Source organism: Ischnura elegans, chromosome 6 (assembly GCF_921293095.1).
Source record: "Ischnura elegans chromosome 6, ioIscEleg1.1, whole genome shotgun sequence".
Taxonomy (NCBI): Eukaryota; Metazoa; Arthropoda; class Insecta; order Odonata; family Coenagrionidae; genus Ischnura; species Ischnura elegans.
Window position 1 is genome coordinate 117,565,012 of NC_060251.1, and position 27,382 is coordinate 117,592,393.

Below are 27,382 nucleotides of genomic sequence, written 5' to 3' on the forward strand. Positions count from 1 at the left end.
TTTCTTGTGGATCAGCGAGGTCCAAGAATGTTCCGAATTGGCGCTATTGAGATCCCTATGTCAAATAATGCAAGAAAAGGCTGAACGTCATCATATAAATGAGAGGATTAAGCTCAAATCATCTGAATCAACAGTTGTCGTTTTTGAGTAATAGTGAATACTTTGAGGATACTCAAGTTGATGAGGAAAACCATGGCGAATGGTGCGCTAAGGATGTGGTATTCACCAAACCAAGGGAAAGAAAGTCCGTTGTCAAATTATACTTGACTGAGACTACCACAGTTTCCCAGAGATTTAGCGTAAGTGAGGAGGCAGCAGCACACATTACATCCACTATACTCCACGCAGCTTTGAAAGCTGGAATTACATCTCGAAAGCAAAATAGTGACATTACGTCTGCATTGTTTATAGACAAGAGCAAAAATAGGCGTGTTAAATTAAAAAGTTCTCTATATCTGAATCGCTGCTTTATTATCGGGTAAACAGCCAGCAAATGACATCCGCAGCGCAAACAGTAAAACATAAACGAGAGTGCGAAACAAGCGGTTATCAAAGGAGGGGAAGCCGAGGCGAGCGCTGAAACCACGTCAATAGGGTGGTGTCCTACATCAAAGAAAACGAAAGGCATTGATTGCGATTCGTTACCCACCATTATTCAAAATATACAAATTATTTGGTTTTAGAAATCCCAGTTTAGACGAATGGCAATGGTCAATTTAACCTCTTTTGAAAAAGGCCAGATTGGCGCCAATGCGATGCCACTCCACGTGACGTCACAGGGATCTGGATTCTATACGGGTAGTCAGGAGTTTTACATCGTCTGAGATTACCAATGCATGCATGGGGCACAGAGCTCAGGGAAAAATGTCTTAATAATCGCCTATTAAAACTGGCTAAGGTCGGAATGTTTCCTTCGTTTGATAGGGTAATAATAATCCTTATTTTAGCCAAGCGCTACCTGCTAGCTAGTTACTTTGCTACCTGCTAGCAGTCTGCATCGTAGTAGCTCTCAAAGCCTCGACCCAAGGTCACCTCACACGACGGGAGCGGGAACCAGAATGACGTCACACGGGCTTTACCCAGCATTCATACTTGCTAGCCGTCGCGTTTTCACGCAATTAAAAAAAATAGGAAACCACCCTATTCCGGAAGAAATAGACTATAAGTTAAGTAAAATTAAATATTGGGAATCGCTCACCTGAAGGAAAATTCACCGCTGATGAAACAAAATGAATGACATATATTTAGCAAATATTTTATTTAAAAGAAGAAATGTGAAATTGGCATGCAACATTTTTTATTTCATAATTAATGTTAACATTTTCCAACCGTCCCCAACGAAGTAGAAAATCAAATAGGAACAGCGTTTTGTCACTGCTCCAGATTTACAATTGCTCGCCATACTGGTCGAACCATAATCTTCAAGCGAGCGAAAGCGCGACGGCTATGTATGAATGCTGGGAATATTCCGTGTGGCGTCGTTCTGGTTCCCGCTGCCGCAAGTTAGGTGACCTTGGGGCGAGGCTTTGAGCGCTGATACGATGAAGGATGCTAGCAGGTAGCAGAGTACCCTGCTAGCAAGTACTGCTTAGCTTAAATAAGGATTATTAATACGTTATCAAACGAAGAAAACTTTGCGACCTTAGGCAGTTTTAATAGGTGATTATTAAGACATGTTTCCCTCAGCTCTGTGCCTCATGCATGCATTGGGAATCTCAGAAGATGTAAAACTCCTATCTACTCTTATCGAAACTAGGTCCCTGTGACGCCACGTGGAGTGCCATCGCATGGACACCAATCTGGCCTTTTTCAAATGCGGTTAAAATTGACCTTTGCCATTCGTCTGAACTTGGCTTTCTAAAACCAAATAATTTGTATATTATGAATACACTAATGGTGGGTAAAGAATCGCAATCAATGCTTTTCGTTTCCTTTGATGAAGGAAACTACCCTATCGCCAGATACGTAGCACAGATGCCCACAGACTTTTGGAAACGGTAGTAAGTAAGTGTTACCTAAATGTCTATGCCATGGCGAAGGGAATTTTGAATGATGAGCGCAGGTTCACGCCTGGCATCAGTTTCCATTAGCCGGGAGGGAAATCAAGAAGGGCCGTCCCATTTGACGGTCGTTGGAGCGAGGGATGAGGATCTCTCGCCTTGGAAGGCAAGGGAGCGGAAAATGAGAGAGCGCGGAATGTTGACGCCCTCAGTGTGCGCATCGTGTGCGGAGGGGAAGGCCCTGAAGAACACAGTGCGCTCCGGTCGTAGCGAGAAACACTTCCAGCCAGACTACTGCTTAAGCGAAATGCTCTCATTCCAACGGTGTTCCAACAGGCCGACTGCAATGAAACTTACCTACTTTTAATGCCTTAATTCGTACGCCTCAATTCATGACCCGATTCAATTCCATTGAAAATTTTATACACCTGGGAAAGAATTTGCTGTATTTAAGACGGAATTGTTGGCAACTATTAACTGAAAATAATCAATGTTTCGTCGCTTTCAGCGCTCTTTCAAATGGTAGAGTTTGGCATAAAAAGAATCATGCATATTCGCTGTTGACCCAATTCAATTGCATTTAAAATATTTTTTAAACTGGAAAAAGACTTCGTTGTATTTAACCCATTATTCCCCAGACTGCACATAGGGCTTTTAACTCCGGTTATTTCGTATTTTACGGTTAGTTATGGCCTAATTAAGATTAATTTTCGGACAAAATTATTATATTCAGCATAATATATGATTTGCATAATGTTGCGTTTACGCAACGCTGGGAAAACTCCGGAAAATAAAAGCAAAAAAAATTTTAAAAACTTAGGTTGCATATTTTATTTTTCATCGTCTTTTCTGATGTTATGTTCAATAATATGCTGCTCGGAATGAACCGTAGCGCTTTGAACAACATAATTATCCTTGATTTGCAAATTTGACATCTTCGCCGGGAATTATATGTAGCCTGCGGATGAAATGCCGTATTCTACCTTGACGGGCATGCTGCGGTTAACCCCACATACATGTTATTTTTCCTAAGGTGTCCCGCATGGTGACACCGATTTTTATGCCAAATGTCATCAGTCATTGTATTGGAAACGATTTCTAGTCTCAGTAAAGTTTTACGATGTCGGACCGAAATTCTAACTGAGGAATTGCTTTGCCCGTGACTTCGGCGTAAAATCACCACGGATTCACCACTGCACTGTCAACCCCTTTTTGGACTAGAGGCCACCTCCATTTTTTGCTCATACAGTGGATACGGTAGCATATAGCATAATTATTGAGAAAATCTACCCCTCCCATTCCCTGATTGTAATCGTTGATAATATTTCGATTTTCTACGGGAATCTCCGGGAATATCTTTTCGTCCTTACTATGGGTACCATATTCCCATAATTTAAAGCAACAGCGATGACAGAGTTATCCTGCCATCGCACTAAGAGAATATTTTTTGATCTGTCAAACGAATAGAAGAAATCCTCGTTAGGTTTTTTTGTCAAATCTCTCGAAGATTGAGTGAGCAGTTTTCCGTTCGATTTCTTCTTTCTTTTCCCGTTGAAAAATAACAATTATCACTTAAGAGATAATAATTTGTAGATTTACTAATAGATTGTAACTGATGAAGAAATTATCAAAATACTTGGCAAGAATTTCCGGAGACTAACAAAAAAATTCAGAAAATTTATTACAACCCTTTCTTCTAGTGAACTTACAAATCCTAGGCGTATCACTTTCAAGTTCCACCTCTCCATATGGCAAAAATTCATATAGATAGCCTGTAGATGAGGCCAGACATCACAATGTATAACCTACTCTAAATTGTTCCCCACGAATGAACATTTTAGCTGTGTGCCACCTGAAATATGGAACCATTTGTTAGGAAAATTCCTAACTGAATGGAATTTTGGTTAAGTCTATTGAGAAAAAGTCCAACTTTCAAAAATGTATTACTTTGTGTATCATGATAATATATGATACCCCGACAACATTACCATTCCAATTATTTTTTTATATCTGCCTCACTCTGAGTAAATATATGGTTATTTATCTCCTCAGCGTAATTATTGAGTAGCTCAAAATTAATTCAATTAATTTTCCGCTGAGAAATAATTGACGGAGCTCAATTGGTGAGTGGCCTCCATACTGAGTAATAAGTCTTTCTATTCCCTTTTTAACACAGAAATTCGGGACTCCTACGGAGGTAGATTCTATTTTTTCACATTTAGATGAACCGCTGTTTGTTCTCTGCATCTTTTACCTGGGCGTGCGCGTTTACTGGACGATTTTTCTTTTGATACTGCTTGAGTAAAATATGATTTACCTTGCAGCACCTCCTGCAATATTCGAAAAACTGAGAAGATGTAATCCCCATTGTAGTTCCAAAGTTAAGAAAATATTATAAATCGCCTCTCCTGTCAATTTACATTCTTCAGTTACCTTCTTGACGCTTCTTATAAAGTATACGTCTGAGGCGTGTAGAAATAACGAATAAATTTTTCTTCAATTTTAAATCTGAAGGAAACCCCTAAATAAATTATTTAGCAAAAATCCGAGCAAAAACTACTGTGGTATGATTGATATAATTACTGGATGAGAATTTAAGATGCATTTCAGAAGACAATTTCATTGATACGAACCCAACTGAAGCTAGATTATAAGCCTTACATCACCTAAGCGATAGAAGAAAAAATAGGTAACTCAGGATTGCACGGAGAAAATTCCAATGAGCGACTAGAGGAACGCTCCACCTTCTATCACAATCCTGCTTCAACTAATAGGTTTCTCACCCTCCCATTCTACCATCTCTGAAAGTGAATACATCTGAAGCTGAATTTAACGTCTACGAAGTAATCCTTTCACTCAACGACATGGGAATGACATTGCCCTGTATCGGTTCCACGTGTGCGCGCAACAGTTTGACTCCACGAAGTACCAGGGTGTTCGATGTAAAATTCGTACCGATGGCCATGTTGGAATTCAAGATACCATTCACCCTTTACTATGCAAACTCACAACCTGTGAGTGCCAAAAATGCATCTAAACTGCCTCCAAAAGACTACGTTGTCGATTAAAAGCCATATTGACGATTCTCGTTATGCTTTGAGACAAGCCCTCTGGTCTACCAGAGAATTCCCATCGTTGCGTAAACGCAACATTATTTACAACAACCATATTTATACCAGTAGCGATGAAAGTTCGTGAAAAAAATAAGCATGATGAATAAAGAAGCTTAGAACTAAGAGAAAACATTACCTCAAGCAAGATCGCCCAATAAATCTTTGTAAAAAAATATTTAAAGTTTGTAGTACTTCAGCGCCTCGAAATAGGCAAATTTCAAAGTAAAATAAAAATTATTATTTTAATGATTATTTTTCCAAAAATAACTGAAAAAGAGCGAATGGTATTTCAGGAATTCAGAAACCCTGAGAAAAAATTATCCTGAAGCAAAGGTTTTTTATAATAATTTCACTTCAATAATGTTGCGTTTACGCAACGCTGGGGATTAATGGGTTAAGACGGAATTGTTGGCAACTTGTAACTGAAAATAATAAATCTTTCGTTGCTTTCAGCGCTCTTTCAAATGGTAGAGTTTGAGATTCAACGTAGCATGCATATTCACTCGCGCTGTTTTATAGACCACGTCTAGGCAAAAAATAACTTGACAAATAGCAAATGAAAATCATTCGGAATGACGTGTTTCTTTGAAATACGTGTTAATATATTGAATAAATCATTTAAAACGCTCCGTCACTAGCAATAGTCTGATACGTATAGAAATGTTTTTATAGAAAGGTACGCTGCTAACCAAATATTAGCAGACAAAATACAGCAATGTGCGAATTTTTCGTGTTATCCCCGTACGCACGGAAACAGGCCCTCAGATTTCAAACAAATGGCATTCGCAATTTGGATTTCCCGGCCTGCAAATGCCGAAGACAACGCCCCAGTCCGCATCGTGGGTGCTTGCTTCATTTCTATTCGTCGTCGCATTTTAATCGGTTTTAAAAAATGTCCACAGCGCAGCGATGAAGACTTTAGCGGGGTATCCGCGCAGATGGCGCGAAAATCATGCTGCACCCGCGAGCCTTGGTTCATCCCAACCAGCCAGTTTACAATAGCAGTAGCGCATGTTGTTGGTGTAAAGAGTTGTTTGCCAGAAAAAAGAAACTTAAAACTAGAATTTTTAGACGTAATACAATAAAGATTTAGAACTGCAGACTAAAGTATTATTATTAAAATGAGACATTGCGATATTTAAATGTCTCATTTTAATAATATTACGAACTTCCATCGCATCGTTCCGAACATCATACAAGATATAAAGTATTATTGTTTTTCTTTATTTTGGATTAATATTTTTACATTTTTATTGATTTACCAATCTGATAATAAGCAATTTTTGTTTATTATTATTTTTTATCTAATTTTTATCTTTTATTCAATTGAAAATCAAAGAATTATCAACAGGTTCTAGTATGTTATCATTCTATTTTCTGCGCAGGTAAAGAGCGCTCTATAAATTCGCAATACATGCAGTACGGTTCGTTCACTCGCTAGGAATAGCATTGAAAAGTCAAACAAATCCTCAGATTGTATCACATTGAATATAACTTTCGGTTGACAAGCCTAATGATGACGTATTTCATCGAGAAATTCGGATCGCTCAGCATTCACTCACGCGAATGACGACTTTAGGTAAAGTGAGTTTAAATTCGCGGTGGTGGACAGTAATAAATTTAGCGGCCAATTGGAGAATTCAACGTGACACTCTTGGTTTCAAGCAATCATGCAGCACCTAGCGGGGAAACGTATCATAAATGTGTGCCATCTGCATGAATCTCCGGGTGAATCGCTTTTCTCCATGATGGCATGTTATGCAACAGATTCGAGGCGAGGGAAGTTCAAACACATCGATCGCATCGTCCTCCACTTCTAACCTCCGATTCTTAAATGGTGGAGATTTCTCCTCATTTAATGCTTTGAAATGTTATATTTAACTCTCTTGCCGAAAATCACACACATTTGTACCTGTTTAACGTGTTTTTTCTTCTTCATTTCCTCTCGCTTCAGGGAAGGTCGAACTGATTAACTATTCTGGAGGAAGCGCAAATCGCACTGGGGGCGATAGTGCTTCAATAGGGTGGTATCCTATTGTTTTTTATTGCCTAAATCGAAAGGTTACTTCTCCTGGAATAAGAATTTTACGCTATTAGATTTTTTAATGACGATATCTATTTTTCGCGATTAAATGAAAAGTGAAAAATTTTCAAGCGCGCGAAAACGCGACGACTAAGTAAGAATGCTGGGAAAACCCCGTATGATGTCATTCTGGTTCCCGCTGTCGCCGTGTGAGTTGACCTTGGGGCGAGGGTTTGTGCTTCGCTGCGATGCAGGCTGCTAGCAGGTAGCAGAGTACCCTGCTAGCAGGTAGCGCTTGGCTTAAATAAGGATTATTAATACCCTATTAAACGATGGAAACTTTCCGACCATAGGCTATTTTAATAGGTGATTATTAAGAAATGTTTCCCTAAGCTCTGTGCCTCATGCATGCATTGGTAATCTCTGACAATGTAAAACTCCTATCCATTCGTATAGAAACTAGGCCCATGTGACGTCTGGTGGAGTGGCATCGCATGGGCGCCAAAGTGGCCTTTTTCAAATGCGGTTAAAATTGACCATTGTCATTTGTCTATACTGGGATTTCTAAAACCAAATAATTTGTATATTATGATATTTTGAATACCCCATAGGGTGGGTAACGAATGGCAATCAATGGCTTTCGTTTTCTTTAATGAAGGAAACTACCCTATTGTCGGCGTAATATTTCGCCTGAGGTGCACCGCTAAACACTCCACCGCTTGGACGTGTCCTCGGGCTGACTACCAAGAGGAGGAGGAGGTCTTGAGGTGGGCGCTTGGCGTTTATCGATTGTCTTCGGACGACAGTTTCGCCGGCGGCGCCCTCTTTCGGCCGCTCGTCACAACGCACGGCCAATTGCAACGCCACTGCGGAGGCACAACCAGGAAAACACACCGCTTCGAAGTTAATTCCCTGCAGCTGAGATTTATAGGCGAGCAGATTCGGATTTCTGAACGAAAGTGATACGAATCATTCCATTCACAATTGAATATGTCATTACTATATACTTGAGTCGAATTATATCAATCTCTGAGAGTAGCGATCGCAATGAAAATGATTCTGTGGAATGAGATGGGGTGGGTGCCACGGCGAATGAAGTAATCATTTAAGTAAGGATGTTCATGTATCACAGTACAGTGTCAGCCTTGGTTGGCCAAATATTTGTAACCGAAGAATTTATCTACTCGGTGCTCTTCTTTTTAAAATTTTCAGAGAGAGAATCCCTAATTATGTCCGGGAAATTTTTATGAACAGATCAGTAACCACTCACATGTCATCTCGCAAAAAGAACGATTTGCGTTATCCTACTCCACGTACAACTACCTACCAGAAATCATTTCTAGCGTATGGCATCTATATTTTGGAATTCTCTCCCTGAGGATCTAAAACAGAAGGGCGCTAACCATGCATTTAAATATAAATTAAACATGGCTTTACTCAATGGAGAGCGAAAGTAAGCTCCTACATAAAATACATCCAACATATTCCGTGTGCCTTGTTTACGTGTCATTTCTTTATTATTTGCGTATCAAACAACTTTATTGTTATTACTTGATTTTTTCAAATACTTTGTGCTTTTTGATGAGCCAATTATTGTAAATTATGTTTTGCTCCAAGGGTATACCTAGAGCATGAATAAATATATATTATATTCTATTCTAATCGATCATCCCTATTCAGTTACTCACAGATAAATTAAAAACGAGAAATTAGGAAGCTGAAGACGTCATTGGAGATCTGTATCATGTACTGGCACTGAGTGTGTAGTAGGAGTAGGTACTCATTGAGGGAGAAACGACGATTGAGGCGAGGAACGACTCGCCCGGGAATGACAAAGGACAAACGCCACGCGCACGAGGATGAAGGGTATCGTCAGAGCGGTGACCCGCTCGCCATGGGTCGTGACGTGTTCAACTCATCTGCGGAATGGTCAAGGCCGTCGATTTCTCAGCGTGAATAGATGGAGGAGCAGGCGAGGGATGAAAGAACAGAGATACACGCGTCAATTCATTTTGCAGACCCCGTCTCAATCGACAATAAAATGACATTGTCGACCATTGAGCATTGTCAGTGCAGCCTTCATTGACCCGTGGTAAGTTGCGAGGGAGCACTTGGAGATGAGGGGGACGGGGGGAGAGCGACGCGTAAGCGAGTGGAAGACGCCTCGCACGCACGATGAAAAATGACGAAAATAAACATTGCGGAAGGACACAATATATCATGGCTCATAGCGAGGAAAATAACCGATAATAATGTATTTAATAACGCTAGAAAGCCTGGAAGTAAAGAAATGAGAGATTAAACACATGTTAAAACTCGTCCGTAAATGGAAAAGATACAATTTGGAGGTAAAATACGCCTCAATATCGGAACAAAGGAAGACGAGTCCCAGGAAATGGCGATATAATTTTTAATGAAAAATCGAATATTAAAAATAAATTAATCCAAAAATGTTACATTCCCTTCTTGATGAATTTTTGCGAATTAAATTTTCATTAAAAGTTGCGAATTCGATCCTAGTGATTGATAGGTTAGAAGAAGAGTTTATCTACATCTACGAGGTAAGCCATCACCAGGACGTGAGATATTCCACACCTGCAGACATTCACGAAGCAATCATCCTACGAAATCTTAATCAGAAACGCGCTCGCTTGCCGGACACAGGCCAAGTGCACAGGACAACGAAACTAGGAGGGTGCTAAGGACGAGAACATTATACCATGCAAATAAAACCACTAGTTACTACTAGAAAAACGAAAAATTAGTATAGTAATCGATTCATGCATGAGTCATAACATGCTAAGAAATGCATTCAGACAGCTAGTATTGAAAATTACAATAAGTTAATAACGATACATGCAGAGCCTATGTTACATTTGTAAGTCAAGCTAACAGGGAGCTAAACTATCGCAAGTATTATGCTCCCATATTGCCCACGAAAAAAAACGATATCTTAAATCTATCGGTTCTGCAGTGTATTTCCCTAATCTCATCCCAGCAATCGTTTCTACCACGATTATTAGACTCGTAGAATAACTTGAACATCAGCCATGAAGCATTCTACTAGAAATATCCGCAAAAGATTTAATCCAAATTTTCCCTTCTATATCCCGTTTGACTATACCATTCTAAATTCCTAATTAGTTCAGTTACACTACAATGTTTATCCTAGCAGTATTTAACAAATCTTAATGCTCGCCTTTGTATTCTATCTGTATTCGAAACCATTTCTTTTATAGTTCGGGCCCCATACGTTAGGGGCGTGCTACAAATGGGGTCTCACGAAAGAATAATATCATCGTTTTTTTTTTACTTTTTCATCGATTCCTTTTTTCCGTGAAAGGCTCGCATCAAACATTTTGCAATCTGATTTTGTTTGAAATAAGGTACGGTTTATCACGCTCAGAAATTAGTATTGAACATTAATTTTTCAAGAACTTCCCCAACTAGGGGTATAGTGGAGTGCATAAAATTACAAGCAGTGCACTCGCGTGAATTGATTTTAAAGTTAGATGTGGTTATTCCGTGGTTAAATTCCTATGCCATTAAGGTTTAATTTCCAGTTGATGTCAACGCAACGCATCGACCAATTATTCGCTTCAAACTCGGAAGAGCCGACTGCTTACAAGCTCTAGCAGAAGACGCTCTCAAAACACAAAGGAAAGCCACGCGATTCGTCAATAACTGCTACGGAGAGTGACACACAGAAGCTAATCGAATGAGGCTGGCTTCTCTCATCAGCCGCTGTTTGCATCTGCCACCCTCCACCTTGGCTTCGTCAAAAAAAAAAACGAAGATGCTCGGACGAAGGGCCCCGCACGACGAAATTGAAAGTGTGACCTGGCACTGGCTGGCTCTTCGACGTGAGCATCAGTGCTCCCGAAACTGACGTCACCTGATAGAGGCGGGAGATACTGGCCGGAAGATGGCCACAGCATTTGTGAAAGCCTTCATATTTCACCGTGTGCTGTGCTGGGGTCGTGGATGAGGGTTGGGGGGGGGGGGGGTCAGGGGTGGCATGCAGGGGCGCTTTTGATTGAGGTGCCAGTTTCGTGTTTCATTGCGTGTGCTTTCTCCAAAGTAGCAGCATCCCTTTTCTGCTCCCGAGTGGATGATCATATTGGTTGCTGCCGCTTCTTTCATTAGTTTGGCCCGCCGCCGCCACTACAGGTGTTCCACTCCCGAATTTTAATTTCACCCGAAGGGGGGACGCCCCGCTCCCCCCCGATTATAAAAGGGATAAAAGGGTTTTCTGCGTCATTACTCTTCCTCCTCCCTTTTCAAACCCTCCCCCCCCCCCCCCCTCCGCCAATTCCTCTTCAACTTCAACCCCTGGTAGCGATGCGAGCGCCGCACGCAGTGATGAAAAGAGCGCCAATCAATGTCAACTATCGAAATCAAATTGGAATACTTTCAGGTCGCTGACTACGGATTTGACCTCGGAATGAAAAATTATCTGAATGCGAAATGTCGTGTTGGGGGAATCCTGTAATCTTTTCACCTAGAAATGCTAACGAGTTTACGAGATTTTTCTATGAATTTTTGTTATGTTTACAAATGAAGCGTGTTGAATGTTGAGCACAATATTTATGATTTTCTGAAATGGAGTTATAAGCTCCACCCTCGGCAATTCCAGATGAGCAATTGTGTGCAAACGCTTTGTGCCCTTATGGAAACTTTGCCTTTTGTGTTGCTTCACAGGCGTACTTTCATTAGAGCATATCCTTTTCATGCGTAGACGGATACCCCCGCCACACGCCTATCTAGGCGGCTTGCATTGGGGTAGTATATATATATATATATCAAAATGGCGATTAAATACTATTATTATTAATACACTCCTGGCCGAAATAAACGTCATCCATATCCTCAAACTTACTTATTAATCATGCTTACCCGTGAGTTTGCTATGATGTATTTAAATGGGAAGGGTTAGGCGGCCATGGTGTTTTTTTTAAGTTGCCAAGGTTAAAATCAGAAGAAACCAATTTATTTCCACCTTAAAGCTGATTGTGGTTCTCATACCCACTGAAAGGAAAGCGGCGGTGCTTTTAATCACGTAATTTTCCACATTTTTTTCGTGACCAAGTACTATAAATTTTACTCAAAGGAGATTTGACAGTAACTAGCCGATCGTACACGAAGATGCAATTACCACCACCTCCCCTGCTTACGTCTTCTACGTGGAAGAACCTCTTTAGAAATAAATGTGTTAACGTAGATAGAGTCATCATTTTAATAACTGATGATTAAATAATTCCTGGAGTATAAGTACAATGAATAAGAATGCAAAAAGTTGTTTGCCAACGCTTATATATGTGTAAAACTAAGCCCTGGGAGAAGGTTTTCAAATAAACTGAAACGTTAACTAACAAATTTTTGCATTATATGACCTATACTCCAGGAATTATTTAATCATATATAAAATGCGGTCAAGATAAGAAAAAAGGAAAATAATTTTAATAACTTTAGTCCTTTAAAAAATTATTTTGACTTTTTCTTCATTCATCTGCATAGATTATGTTGATGTTAAGAATGCTTCTTTTAAAAATTGGGAAAAGTATTATAAGACTGAAGCTATCCTGGTGTACTATGTGGATGACTGCTTCGCGAGATTCCCACCAGGTGAGGGCAGCACAAGTTTTAACCATAGTCGTGTGAATGCACGATAGTTCCGACAATCGCTGGAACAATCGTAATGTGAATGAGGCATTCGCGCGTTCCCACAGCAGGTACCTACTCACCGCTCATGTTGCCGTACGCTGCGAAGTTGCCGTCGGCGGCCATGTCTGCGGGGTGGTGGTTGTGGTGCGCGCCGCTGGCGGCAGCACCTCCGCCTGCAGAGGCCGCTGCGGCCGCGTGAGCCGCCTGCAGCAAGAAGGAGCCGTACTGCGCGTGGTGCGGTACGGCCGCGCCCCCGAAGCGACCGCCGCCACCCCCGCCCACCGCCATGGCGCCAGACGAGGCGCCGTGCGCCGCAGAGGGGGGGCCGCCGTGGGCCGCAGACGGTGGCGCCGACGTGGACGATGCGGCGCCACCGTGAGCTGCCTGGGGGTGCGCCAAGTGAGGGTGGTATCCGGCCATGCCCAGCCCTATAAGCAAAGAAATGAGCGAGACATGAGACAATGACACGCAAGACGCGGTTGCCGAACACCAATTGCCATCCCAACAAGTAGAGTGGTTCAAAACGAGTGCATACATAAATAATAAACGCCACTCTTCGAGGAAAATGAGATGATAATGATAATAATAATGTGTTTTTGCGCGTAGCGCAGAGCGTAATACAATTTCAACAATGGCTGCCCCTGCCAAACACCCTAGAGGTGGCTCGCAGGGTATTATGTAGATGGCTGCTGGTCAGCGGTGTGGGGGGTGGATACTTCACGTGTTCGCGGTAATTTCAGTTTTGCAAATCTATGTGGTTCTATGTCGCTCCATCCAGGTATACGGTCACTATGTCTTTCTTTCACCCTGCTTTCATTATTATTCTCTCGAAATTTTGACACTGTTACGCGTGAGAATGAAGAACTCTTGAATGTCACGAATCGTCTTATCAAAACCCTTAAGAGATGGAGCAATATGTCTGCCACCAAAACACTCCCTCCAACTCACTTGTGACCATTCCACGGCGAGTTTCCGAAATAATAGTTTACGTAGCATGGTAACAAAGTAACAAGGAAGGCACACTGTTTATTTTTCATTCAAATTTTAGTGTACTGCGCGGGCATTATTTGATATTTTATTAAAATTTTATTTTTTGTCTTCTTTTGACTTTTGGGTAGACGTGGGGGATAGACCCCATCGTTTTACATTTCTTCAATGCTTTACAATGGGTATAATATATACCATTTAACATAAATTCATGAAAGTCACTTCGACCTGAAGACGGGAGCAGGATGGCTCTCGAAACCGTCGTCACCCAAAACCGACGAACGCGGCTGCAGCGCCCGGAAACCCATACGCACCATGATCATCGCCGCGGAAACCTACGCAGGAATTTCAAATGGAGTGATTATGCTCCGGGTGATTTTGCGATTTGCTCTCTCCTCCGTTTGTCATTCCAACACATTCCATCTCATATCCCTTCACAGGAATGAGAGCCTTTTCGACCAATTTAATGGATTACCCTTCATGAATTTATGTTAAATGGTATATATTATACCCATTGTAAAGCATTGAAGAAATGTAAAACATGAAAGTCGCCGCTGGAGCGCCCGGAAACCCATACGCACCATCACTCCATTTGCTGAGAGACTTTTTAGACCAGTAGTGAACTGTATTACCCTTCAAGAATTTATGTTAAACGATATATTTTATGCTCCTTGTAAAGCGATGAAGTATTGTCAAAAGAAATGTAAAACAATGGGGTCTCTTGCCGGCAAACAAATGCGGAATAGATATTTTTCCAAGTCTATTATCTCAACCCTATGCGGAAGGATATGGCTTTTATATTATACTTTCTCTTAACTAGATCGTACCCGCGACCGCTATTTATTGTTATTGTGAGCAGTTGTTCAGGAAATTTGCTATTGTTGAATTCAAAGAAAAATTCGAGATTTATTCGATAGAATCGAGATATTCAGAAGCATACATATCGTAAAAGAAAATTGATTGGTAGAATATTCGACCTCATATATGCATGCATCCGTTATTAACATTTGAGCCGTCTCGCTTTGTGGAAATTTCAGTAATAAAACATTGTAATAGCTTGTATATTATTGTAAGCATTGCATGCTATAAGACTTTGAGGCTTTCGTTTTCTCGTCAAATGAAGACGATTTTCCAAATTCGGTCGTAATTGATGAGCTAAGGAGGAAGTTAATCGCGAGGAGGGAGTTGTGTGGAATGAGCCAAATGAGCCTTTTCCGCTCTGAAAACGATCTGTACTTTCATGGTGATGAAGTCTATTGCCATTTGGAAGATTAACAAACATCATCTCCTATGCAACATATTTATAATTATCTTAGAGTAAGAATGAGTATTCATTACCTAAATCCAAATGTACCTCGAGCGTCTCCTTGGGAACGTGGATAACGTGTCACGTGAATTGCATGTGATCAGCGAAATGGTGTGCATTTGTTTCCAAGAATATCCATTCAGGGGAATCTCAGTGACTCTTCATTGGCGAGGGAAGCTAAAAATACTTTAGCACATTATTGTATTTTATAATTCATCCTTGATCCGATATACTATCCTATATCATTGATGCGCTAACATAAATGGAGTATTCCCACGTCTGTTTACGCTTGTTTCTCCTCCAAATGTATAATTTATTCAGCTTTAATCATTACGTGTTATCATCCCCCGTTAAGATTATATCAACTATATAGCTCCGGCCAAAGGATCCTCGTAGGGTTCCTTTGGAAGATGCGCGCGTACATTTCCACGCAAATGACGTGTGTTGGCGAGGAGGTCGTCACTTACGTGGAGATGAAAACAAGAGAAGGGAAGAATGCTCAAGGGTTACTGACCGTGCGCGTGGTGGTAGTAGGATGCGGCGTACTGGTGCCAGGGGTCGTGGTGGGTGGGCGGCCCTGCGGACGTGGAGGGCTGCGCCTGCAGGCACGCCAAGTAGGCGGGGTCCAGCGAAGAGGCGGCGGAGGGCGTGGCGGAGGGCGGGGCGGACGCGTGGGGGTGGTGCGCGGCGGAGGGCCCCACCGAGGGCGAGTGGTGATGGTGGTGGTGGTGGTGATAGAGGTCCAGGGAGGAGGCGGAGGAGGAGGTGGGGACGGCGGGGGTGGTGGGCGAGTAGCGAGAGTGGGGAGGGGGGGGCAGGACCAGGTGGGGGTGGGGGTGATGGTGGTGGTGGGGGTGGGGGTGGGTGGGGGGCGGCGGCGGGGGAGGCGGCGGTTGGTAGTGGCTGTTCCAGAACGAGGGGGGGAAGCTGCGTGACGTCATCGGAGGCGTCCCACCGCCACCTGCAAAGAAACACGAGAACATTATACCACTGTGAATATGCCAATGCTAACATTTGAAGAGGAGTGGAAGAAAATTTAAGTCTCCTGAAAGAGCTTAGTAGGTCACATGAAAATTGAGGCATGATGTCCTGATGAAAACAATCATAGAGGGGCAGGCGAGGGGCGGCCCAGAACGATTTACGTATCATTAAGAATGCTAAAGAGAGAAGAAATAATGAGAAGGCTAGCAGAAGAGGAGAGCTGCGCCAAACCAATCTTAGGATTGGCTCATCATTAGAGATACGTGAAAATCGCACTTTCATTTTTATTTTATCGTACTTTCAATAACAGTTTATCGCATTTTGTAGCGTCTTTTTTTTATTTTCATAATGAGGTAGATGACGATAAAATGTAGTGAAACACAGTTATATAACAAAATACGGAATATATTAAATATGTTGTAGAACAATAATTATAAATTAAGGAATAAGACATAGTGATGGAGGTGCAGCTTGCCCGCGCCCACTTGTAGTTCGCGGCCACGTAGTCCCAGCACACTAACAGCTGGCCAGTCGCTCACATGCTTTAAGCGGTGAGTGTCGGCGGAGCATTTAAACTGCGCTCGGCACAAAATGTAGTAATTTTGCCGTTGAAAAGGCAAATTTCTGTAATAATATCATAAAAGTCCGGTCATGTCATCTATGTCGCATTTAATGAATGCATGCGTCTCGCAAATTGGCGAAATCGAAGGAAATAAAAGCGAGCATCGAAGCGGGAGAAAAAGCTTTGAGCGAGTGCATCAGATGAGAGCGACACATTTAGTCGAGGAGAGGAATCAATCGATCGAGGCCCCCCCCCCTTATTTCCATTCATTATCTATTATGGTTGAGTTTGAAAAGTGAATATTCCCGTTTTTCGATGCGTCCCCTCCTCATCTTGTTGTGCGCCGTGTGCAATCCCACTGCTTTAACCTTTTCGTGCACTGCTTTTGTTGACGGGACCGAAAAAATACGTCATCTTTAGCCCGTTCGAACAGAAGTTGAAGGCGTCAAGAGCGTGCGTGCCATCGATTCTCAGCTCCATTCCTGTCATCTGGTTCGTGTGGTTGGCAGAAATGTCTGATAGTAATTTAAATATTGTCAGTTGCCTGTTGACCTCCGTTATTCACCGTAAAGATGACATTTCATGATCAAGCTATGAAGAAACTATGTGTGAAGTTTGTTTATTCAAGTATAGCAACCGTATCAACGAATAATAGTGAGAAACGTCACCTGTCCCACTGTCATGGGCTAATGTAAGGCTTAAATTCAGTGAATAAATAGTAGTTTTCATCATAACGAGTTATATTATTGTAAGTTGTACGTGATGAATATAAGGATGATAGTGACTTCCAGTCTTAGATGATTGGACTTCCCTATTTCCCATTATTTTTAATGGTGTGAGCATCTATCGGTTGTGAATTTTACCTGAATTATTGAAATACGTTGTAGCTTATGTGTGTGAGTGTTAAAAACGGGAACGAATCGCGATCTCCAATTGTGTTTATTGTGGGCATGCTGCTTTACCGTGATTGTGTATTCGTGAAACCAAGGAATTGGTGAAACTGTCACATAATCATGAAATAAAAGTTTCTTTTAATAATAAGTGCAAGTATTATGTTTCTTTAACTGCCATTTTCATTTTATAGATGACTGCCTAAAAGCTATTTTTCATTATTTTATAAAATGCCTTTCTTGTGCTCTCTGAATTAGCAATAGCTTTCCAAACTCCATGACTTCCATGAACGGAATGCTCATCAACAGATGTTTTTTTCTTCCACAAGAGTTAAGTGTTAGTCATGCTGTGATTTAGGCTCACTAGCTAAGTATTCGTGATGGATTTTCATAAATTTTTTAAGGAGGCGCATTGCGGTCACAGCTTTGATGGAGATGGTGCTCAGCTTAGCCCTTAAAATACTCCCCTCGCAAGTTTGCGATCGTCTGCCATGTAATCAGTCATTACCGGCGTCTGCTTGAATGCGATTTTTGAAGCTTTCTTCCGCAATTTACGGCATATTAATGTTTTATTCACGATTTTTTCTACTACTAATACGAATAAAGGAGCAAGATATCGTTCATTTGTTACAATGATAAGATAAATTAACGAATAGTGTGTCCCAATGAATCCAAAAACGCCAATACCTGCCAATAACCGTTGCCGAAATATTTGTCTGCTAGAAACAGTTACCGCGGAATTAGAACACTGCAAACACTTACCATTGGCTACAGCCGTTTTCGGGTTGAAGGAGCTCAGAATTTCTCATACAAACGTCACTTCTGTCGCATCGCTCTTCTCCGACCCTCGGAGAAGTCCTCTCCACCTAGCAGTGACTCTCCCATTCGTAATAAGTGACTGCAGGGGACGGAGTGACACCGAACGGAAACTCCGCCCGGCGGTGGCGCACCTCCCTCTCGTACCCAATTGGCCCCTTTATCGCAAAAACACATTACTTCCATCCTTATGCCGCAATAATCATGCATCGCTCGCGAACGTAGGTTTAAGATCATCTTGTGAATGTTTTGCAAGCACTCTCGGCTGGCCTGCGTTCAAATTCTCCTTCTCTTACACCCGAAAGGAATGAATGATACAGTGTCCGGCGCGATACGGTGGAAATCTTCGATATTCAGCTTAGTAAAACCACTTGTCTGTTTCCATACACTTTTATTTAAACCGACCATTGTTTCGGCAATTCGTGCCATTATTAAGGTACATGGCCTTGGGTGACAGCCTTTTTATAGTGGGAGTTTCTCAAACCCAGAGTGGTAGAGTTTTTCTCCTGAAAACCCCCTCCTAAAAACCACTGTAAAAAGGCTGTCACCCAAGGCTAAGTACCTTGATAATGGCACAAATTGCCGAAACCATGGTCGGTTTAAAATAAAAGTGTGTGGAAACAGACAAGTGGTTTTACTAAGCTGAATACCGAAAGGAATGATTGGCCCTCGGAGCTTTCTCGAGTCGCCGTCCTCTCGAGAGCTGCCATCTTCACTCATTTCAAGCAACCATATTGGCTCCGATGACGAGAGGGTTGCGTGCATCCGTGGGGGATAGCAATGGATTCCTCGCTAGCCATTCCTGCTCCGCAGGTGCAAAGCATGGTGGCAAGATGCTCCTAAGGCCGTGCAAATACAACAGTGCATAATGGAATAGCGGCGTCGTTCATTGTCTTTCTCCCTCCTGCGGTGGACGGCCTAGGTCCACGGGGCGGGCGACGCGTCCGCTGGGCGCCATCAAAGTGGCGCCGCTGTCGTGTGCCTTCGGTCTGCATCAGATACGAGTCCATCGCGTGCCGTTCCGCATTTGCAGGAAGGAGCCGTGTCTAGACTCCCGTTCGCACGAATATCCCGAAAATAAACGATGAAAAGATGCCGGGTATATACATCACAAACCAGGCCTCTCATCGAAATGGATTATTTGCACAATTTTTAGAAACTGTGGCGTTACGCTGTCAAATATTAGCAATTCATAACGTAAGCCCAGACACAGGGAACTCCTTTCGTCTGTCACTGATCGGGTGGGGAAAAAACTTCACAGAAGATAAGAATAATAACCAGCGATTGACAGCAAATTGCATGTAATGGTCATTCAACTAGCATTTGAAAACATAAATATTCAATATAAGAAGTATTTCAACAATGATCATTAAGAACTAGTAATCTCAAAACGAGCCTTAACAAATACGGAAAACTAAGTACAGGAATTTCTGGGGGGCACTAGAAATTTAGGGGGAGGGGATACACTGAAAAATTCCGCAAAACAATGAAAAAGAATGTTCGAGGTCCCATTTAAATATGTCTCTTCCAATACATCTGCCGTTCTTCCGCAGATATAAAACATCGAACTGTCGCGGATAAGGTATTGAAATTGAGTCGCGACGTTTCTCAGCCACGTCAATGTCTCTTCTGCAGTGTTCTTGTCAGTTTCATACAATGACGGAGTAAATGTTCCTCCCAAGACGAGTTATTGTATGATTACTTATTTGAATCAAGAAAAAACACTGATGAAAATATTCGACGGCGACACTTCGTGCTCCAAACTTGCGCTCTGATTTCCCAGTTAATTGGAAATCGACCGAACCACACTGTGATTTTCCCGCTAATTCCATCACGTCCTATTATAATATTTTCTATGAATGCACCAATACTGGAATTTCACGCCAAATGCTCTGTACAGATGTGTTTTCGCTTATTTTATGGAGACCGGCCTATACCGCCACCTGCTCACAGCTACTGCTATTTATGTTTACCTTCGCTGCGTGAATTGGTTAACGTCTTTATTCCCATGGGCAGTAAACATGCATTTTTAAATCAGTTTAAAAACATTGTAATGAACACATTAAGGAGGTTTTTTTCGTAAATATAACTTTGAATTTTCTTTTACTAAAACAGCTGAAGGCAGCATTCGCGCTATCGCCTTTTTACTGTCGACCTAATGATGTAGACAATAAACATTTACATGCACACAGGGCCTGTGCAATCAGAGGACGTTTTTGTTCCTTCGGCATAAACTAAACAGTTTCTTCCTCGATGGCTTATATTATTTTCCTTCTGCAATAAAAGTGGTATTACGCCTCATCTTCTAGAATTGATTTTTCGCTGAAATGACACCATATACACTATCTGACCATATTTCATTCACTCTATTCCGCATTGAGTATGCATTTTTTTTACCATCATAATGCTCAATTGATCAACGCTTTCGTCTAATTGGCACTCATGTTATCGCGACCTCTAGCTACATTTATTCGCACTGGCTATAGCTGAAACTAAAGTTGAACGGGTTTTGGATCTTAAAGATACCTATATCTGATTTATAAATTCAGTATCCAGAAAACATGGCGGAGAAAGTCAAATTTTTTACCTGTGGTTAATTAAGTGCCACGTTGGCATGAAAATGAAAAGAGAGGGTCGACGAAAAATCGGGGCCATTCGTTCCCCCACGCCCTCTCAAAGGACGTCCATTACTTACTCAATGAATCAACCAGATTGGGTTGTACAGGAGAGGGTAGAGTTCACCACAGAGTAAGCTGTGTCTGTCATGGGGGGGGGGCGGTGTCACCTCTCCCCTTCATTCCTGCGTAACATTGTTTTGCGCATGTGCGCCTTCCAGGGCACCAGGTCGATATGGTCGATCGGTCAGCGGTGCCCCCTGGTGGCCCCTATCCAAAATTTTACGTTAAATTCCTCCTGGAAATGATTCGCCGGTTTCATTGCACGCTAAACCTTTATGAATGATGCTGATTTACAAAAAAATCGTTAAAACAAGTATATGCTTCACTTTTAGACGACTCATTCGTTATCGACAGAAATGGATAAAGTACCAAACAAATGTAACGGAGGTCAGTTACAGTAACTTGTAAAAATGTGGACTCAGTTACGAGTAGAAATTACAATTTCCAAAAGTAAATAGTTTGAGCTCTAGTGTAGTTGTAGTTACTTTCCAGATATTCCTAAAGTTACGCTTTAATTGGATGACATTTGTTGCATTAAATTATAACCCTTTTTACTTTGAATTAACTAATAATTCATTTTCCTTGCAATCCGCAGCTTTTAATGGAGGTTAGAGAATATAGAGAGAGAGATATATCAGACGCCCGGCTGAAGACTAAAAGAGACTTAAAAAAAAAACCTCGCCATAAAACGCGGGTAGAGATAAATATTATATAAATCGACAGTCGAAATATTTAATTAGCGACCCCAATGATTGCATTTCCGATTTGCCATTTCCTTTATCGTTGCGACTGCGAATGCAGCGCTCCCTATCGTCACTTGGCACAGATCAGCGCCTTGAGATGCACGCCATCTCACGGCGCGGCAATAGAGTAGATTCCATCATCAAAGAAAACAAAAGGCATTGGTTGCGATTCGTTACCCACCATTAGTGTATTCATAACAGAAAAATTACTTGGTTTCAGAAATCCCAGTTTAGACGAATGTTAATTGTCAATTTTAACCTCGTTTGAAAAAGGCCAGATTGGCGCCCATGCGATGCCACTCCACGTGACGTCTCAGGGACCTAGATTCTATACGAGTAGATAGGAGTTTTACATCGTCTGAGGGTACCAAAGCATGCACGAGGCACAGAGCTCAGGGAAACATTTCTCAATAATCACCTAATAAAATTGCCTATGGTCGGAAAGTTTTATTCATTTGATAGGGTAATAATAATCGTTATTTAAGCCAAGCTCTACCAGCTAGCAAGGAATTCTACGCTACCGCCATGCTCGACAGCAAGCATCCTGCATCGTAGAGGCGTTCATAGCCTCGCACCCAGGTGGCCTCACACAGCAGCAGCCATACGTCACACGGGCTTTTCCCAGCATTCATACTTAGCCGTCGCTTTTTGCGTGCGTGGGTGAAATATGTACTCCAGGAGTAATAATCTTTTGATTTAGGAAATAAAAAATAGTAGGAAATCACCCTTTTATGAAGCACATGCTCCGGTAGAGTATCTGCCGAAAAGTAACAATTACTTTCAGAAATAATTTAATAGATAACAAGTAAAAGTGTTTACTTGTTAGAGTACGATTAGAAATAAAAAGTAAATGAAATGCTGTCATTACCGGGAACTCAATCATTTCCACCCAGTCATTGTGGCTATCTATATTTTGATGGGTCGCATTGGGCAAATGATGATCGCCGGATGAGGATGGGTTATGTGCTGGTGGAAGACGCATAGGACCGAAAGTCAGGAGAAGGGAAAGTTAGGATTAGGGACCGAGGAGCGAGAGTTGGGGATCTTCAGAAAGGCCCCAATTGATGACGGGCGGCGGTCGCCACGGAGTCGTCGATTGTCATTCAAAGTGTAGTGGGGCCGATGCGAGCGAGCGATTAAGCCGCTCGTTTGCGTTGACTCGAATTCGGTGGCTCGTGTCGGGAGAGAGAAGCTGTTTGGTGGCCACGCACGATCGGAGGCGATGCTCATTTGTCGATGGGGATTGCTTCTTCGTGTGGCGCATGCTGATGAGCCCGAGCAGGCGCTCTCTGATTCCTCGGGAGACCCACAGATGGCGGGGCAGTGATTTTCCCGACCCACGAGAGCGATTCGCATCCAAATCACATTCCTGATATCGCATCCCTCCACTCGTCTGAACACCACTTGTCCACGGAAGGGAAACACTAGTTGCGATTAACCCATCAGTGCATCAAGTTATTTTTGTCAAACATTCATTTATAAAGTAATTACTCTGGCTAATAAGGTTAATTTTAACTTAATTCTGCAAAATATAAACTTTTACAATCAGTAGTTTAAATAATACAGCCCGTCAGATACATCGGACGGTCAGTTTTCAGTGCTGATTACAGATTCAAAATAGTACAGATAAACTTGATGACATAGAAAATAAAAATATCAACCTTTAGAAGAAAAATAAGATAAAAGTTGTCAACATATTGAGCAAAATACTACAATGAAAAATAATTTACCTACCCCGTGCGGGTGACTGAAAATTCTTTCCATTTCATGTCTCACATAAATGCTTCTCGAGTCGATAAATTCAAGGAGTCGACTAAAATATTAGCAGAATGGTGAAGACAGACATCCATTTTACCTTAATATATTATCAAAATGTAGCACAAGTCAACTTGAGCCCAGAAATAAAATTAAATAAGCGCGTCCGATATATCGGACGCTATTCACTAATGGGTTAAAACAAAAAAATTGCTCATTCAGCCCTCATACAATACATTTATCATGTAAGTGAGACGAAAGTTTTCGCCTTCTTTTATTGAGTTGATGATGTCATTTGAGTTTTGGTTCCTAATCTGGATCAGGAAGACAATTTTTCTAAGGGAAAGGATCTCTAATAGAATGGAGTGGGAAAAAAAGCGAACAACACGAGGTGCATGCGGAAGACAGAGAGATAGCTGAAAACTCTTGGCATGAGTTTGTGACGTCATCGCCTTAACTAAGAAAGCGTTAAGATCGTCGATTTTTCGCGGCGAATATCTGACGGAGAGAGCGAAAGTCGTTGCGAAAAACGGAAAAAAACTAGTCTCATTATTTTATGAGCACTATTACAATCAGCCAAGACAATGGTAGGGAAAATCACTTTCAAGAATTAAAAAATTACGCGGCTTTGTAAAGCATCGTAAGCTGTATCGCGAGGGGTGTTTTTACATTTCCATGATTGACTAAAAACTCTTATTAAGAATGGTTTGTCCTTGATTGCAGGGTTTCCAACGCTGATTTTGTGTCTTTGCAAGGAACGCTCTGAGCTGGCATGACAATGGATACTAAACGAAAGTCACAGCCAGTAAAATTTCAATAGTTTTGTTCCCGGGAGCGAAATGTAGAAACGAAACGAAATGGATTTAAACCCGGGGAACTAAACTGAGTGTCGAAACGAAATTGGAATCAAAACTAAAGTAAAACTCCGAAACGAAACGAAACACGGATGTTTCGCAGCGGAGGGACCACGTACTTCACCTTCGAACGATTCAGTGTCGACCCACACACAGTGGTGTTGCCAGGAATTTCATTCGGGGGGGTCCAAAACGTGGGGAGGAAATTTTTGGAAAACAGGGTACTAAATAATGGGTTTTAAACTAATTTTAACTCTTTTCGTAATCGTAAAAACTTAATCTGCTAAAGAAATATTTTGTAAATTCATAATTTTTCAATATTTTGTTTTCTTTTGTGAAAGAAAATAATTGTGTTTTTATATTTCGAGGTGGGGGAGTCCGGACCCTCCGGACCCCCCCCTGGCTAAGCCACTGCCCACCAAACACCGAGTACGAAGTATGGTTGAATGAAGTAGAGGTTCGGCCTACCGCCATTACATGCATGGTGCAATCAAATTTTTACCTCTAACAGTAGAACGGTGAACGCAAACTGGCCATTCGATTTTTAAGCTTTTTGTTTTAACCTCTCTACACGTATGTCAAACGAAATAGGTCGAAACTATTCCCTCTTATCCCCCTCCACTCTACCTCTGGGGTCGAAACTTTACTATGAGCAGCTAAGTTTCGATTAATTTAGTTTCGTTCCTGGGAGTTTCGTCCCTGGTCGAAACTAAAATCCTTGGTGATTTTAATTTCGTGCGGGAATGAAACTAAACCAAGGCCTCGTGCTTTCTTTTCCCTCTGGGTTGAAACCAAGCATTTGGTTTCGTTTCAGTTGCCATCCCTGGCTCTGAGGCTGCTGATTTCAAAAGTTCGAACAAAGATGATAGATGTCGAAAAATAAATGAAAGAGAAGTGTCAAATCTCCAATAGGCCTCCTACTCCGCTTTGAAGCTACGAGTTTATTCGGAGCAATCCAATATGCCTAGAAAAGATCTCCGGCTTAGGGGAAGAGACGTCGACAGTAAAACTTCGAATAGTAAGGCGCGGGAAGCCCCAAAAGCATTGCATCGGAACTGCTTTCTATTCCTCCTCCCGCCACCATTATCGACTGTATTAATTCATTTGCTCAATTTCAGTTATACTCCCATTTAATAGCGAAACCGTAAAGAATTAAAGAAATAAAAAGTCAATCACAATGAATACACAGTCATAACATCAAAATACACTTGAAATATGCACAGCACGGCTGGGGGAAAGCCCGGAGAAAATTTGATGACATAATATTGGGTTTTCTAAATGTTGGCCTCGGGTTGCGGTGACTGCGCGCTTTCCAGCGCTCTTTTGTTTGCATATTTTGCTCTGGAGGTGGTGGTCTCGGCACGAAGTCAATGGCCATCCGAGGGGGAGGCGTGTCTGTGGGCGGCCGTGTCGTCGACACTTATTTCCTTTTCACTTCCAGCCACGCGCGCGACCCGAATGGATAATGAGGTAGGCGGTGTGGGGGGACTCGATTTGGAGTAAGACGTTGGCACGCGCGCCCTCGCAACGACCTCCTCATCTGCCACTTCCCTTCTTAACACTCCGAAACGGAGCGCGAAACGTTTTCATGAATATCTCTAATTACGAAGCAGATTGGAAATATACATTGTCCATGCGCTCAAGAAGGGCAGCCTCTATGGAAAGCACGCAGATTGCTTGGGATGTTTCCTATCTGTATGCCGCATGGAGCCCGAACTGTACGTTACAATGGATTAAAATTTTTGAAATATTTATTGTTCTTTGCGCAATATAATTTTTGGAATTAAGAAGGATACTGTGAAAATATTATAGATTATGAGTCATGATAATAGTTATTGACTTCTTTGCTATGTTCGTTACGAAATGTTGAGAACGATTCTTTATGTCAGCCGACCAAATAAAATCAATGCTGTAAGATACTCCAAAACCTTAACAGGAAAAAACTGCATTTTGACTGGACTATGGGCCAAGTTTTACGTCACTGGGAAACTGCAAGGCAATAGGAACGAAACCCTTGGGTCGGGTTCGCAGGATACACTGCTGGGGCAGGGACTATAAGCGATCAGCTTTTCTCCTCTGCCACCAGAAGGGGAAGGACGGGAAGGAACAAGGAAAGGAGGCGCCGCCGCGATGAGAGCCCGACGACGCCTCCAGGGGAAGGACGGGGAAGAAGGGGAGGGGACGAGGAATCCTGCACCGTCACGAAGGCGGGCAGGTCCTACCATCAGCGAAACCAAGCAATACGCAATTAATATGCTACCAATTTCAGTAGATTTTCCTATGAGGAAGAAAAATCTATCGATCAAATCGGTAGATAAACTGCAAGGCAAGAGTTTTTATTCCTTAGTCGAACATGGGTGTGATATCTGATATTGAGAGAGCATTTGTGCATAATGAGGAAGTAGGAAGCAACCGCCGATTGGAGCGGAGAGAGGAGAAGCCTTCCGCACTGACTCGTAGCGCAGACCTCGAATGCAGTCGAGCAAAAATTGCATTTTAAACCAACTCCCCCAAGAGACAGTAATTTTTCAAAATAGACTCGTCCATGCCAAAAGCGACTTCCTCTCAGGGGCTACCAAGTTGTGAACGGAATGACGTGTACGAAAAAGGCTATTCGGGCTTCCAGCCGGGTGGCCGCTCTCCAATCTGCTGACGTTATTGTTTTTTTTGCATTGACGTGCAATTTATGGCGAAAGGTGAATGCGCCGTTAAACGATTTTCCTAAGCGGAGTTATGAGTACGATACTATCGACGAGGAACCTTCGCTAAAACATAACATTCACTGCATTCTTTCTGTCTAGCTTATCTAAATTGATTTATCACACAATCAAAAAATCTTATAAAAAATTGCACTGGGTGATAAGAAACCTCAGAGGAAGCACCAGGGCCACGAAAGAAATGGTCTATACAACCCTAGTACGACCAACTTTAGAGTACGCATCTCTTGTCTGGGACCCACATTTTAAAGGGCAGGTGAAGAAATTGGAGAAGGTGCAGAGAAAGGCTGAAA

The 27,382-nt window shown here is 42.0% G+C and overlaps 2 protein-coding genes across 2 annotated transcripts in view; both read right to left on the reverse strand.

Annotated features, from left to right (window-relative positions):
• The window catches only part of LOC124161575 (transcription factor Maf-like), a 41,665-nt gene extending 25,790 nt beyond the window's left edge, over positions 1–15,875 (reverse strand). The window contains exons 1-2 of the mRNA XM_046537954.1: positions 15,608–15,875; positions 12,881–13,228 (exon numbers count right to left, since the gene is read on the reverse strand). Coding sequence (XP_046393910.1) covers positions 12,881–13,220 — 340 coding nt within the window. The 5' untranslated portion in view covers positions 13,221–13,228; positions 15,608–15,875. The remainder of the gene's footprint in view (positions 1–12,880; positions 13,229–15,607) is intronic.
• Positions 15,876–15,956: 81 nt separating this feature from the next.
• LOC124161460 (transcription cofactor vestigial-like protein 2) overlaps positions 15,957–27,382 on the reverse strand; it is a gene marked incomplete at its 3' end in the record, with an annotated part of 141,104 nt that continues 129,678 nt past the window's right edge. Inside the window, exon 3 of the mRNA XM_046537782.1 lies at positions 15,957–16,054. Within this exon, the coding sequence (XP_046393738.1) occupies positions 15,957–16,054 (98 nt within the window). The remainder of the gene's footprint in view (positions 16,055–27,382) is intronic.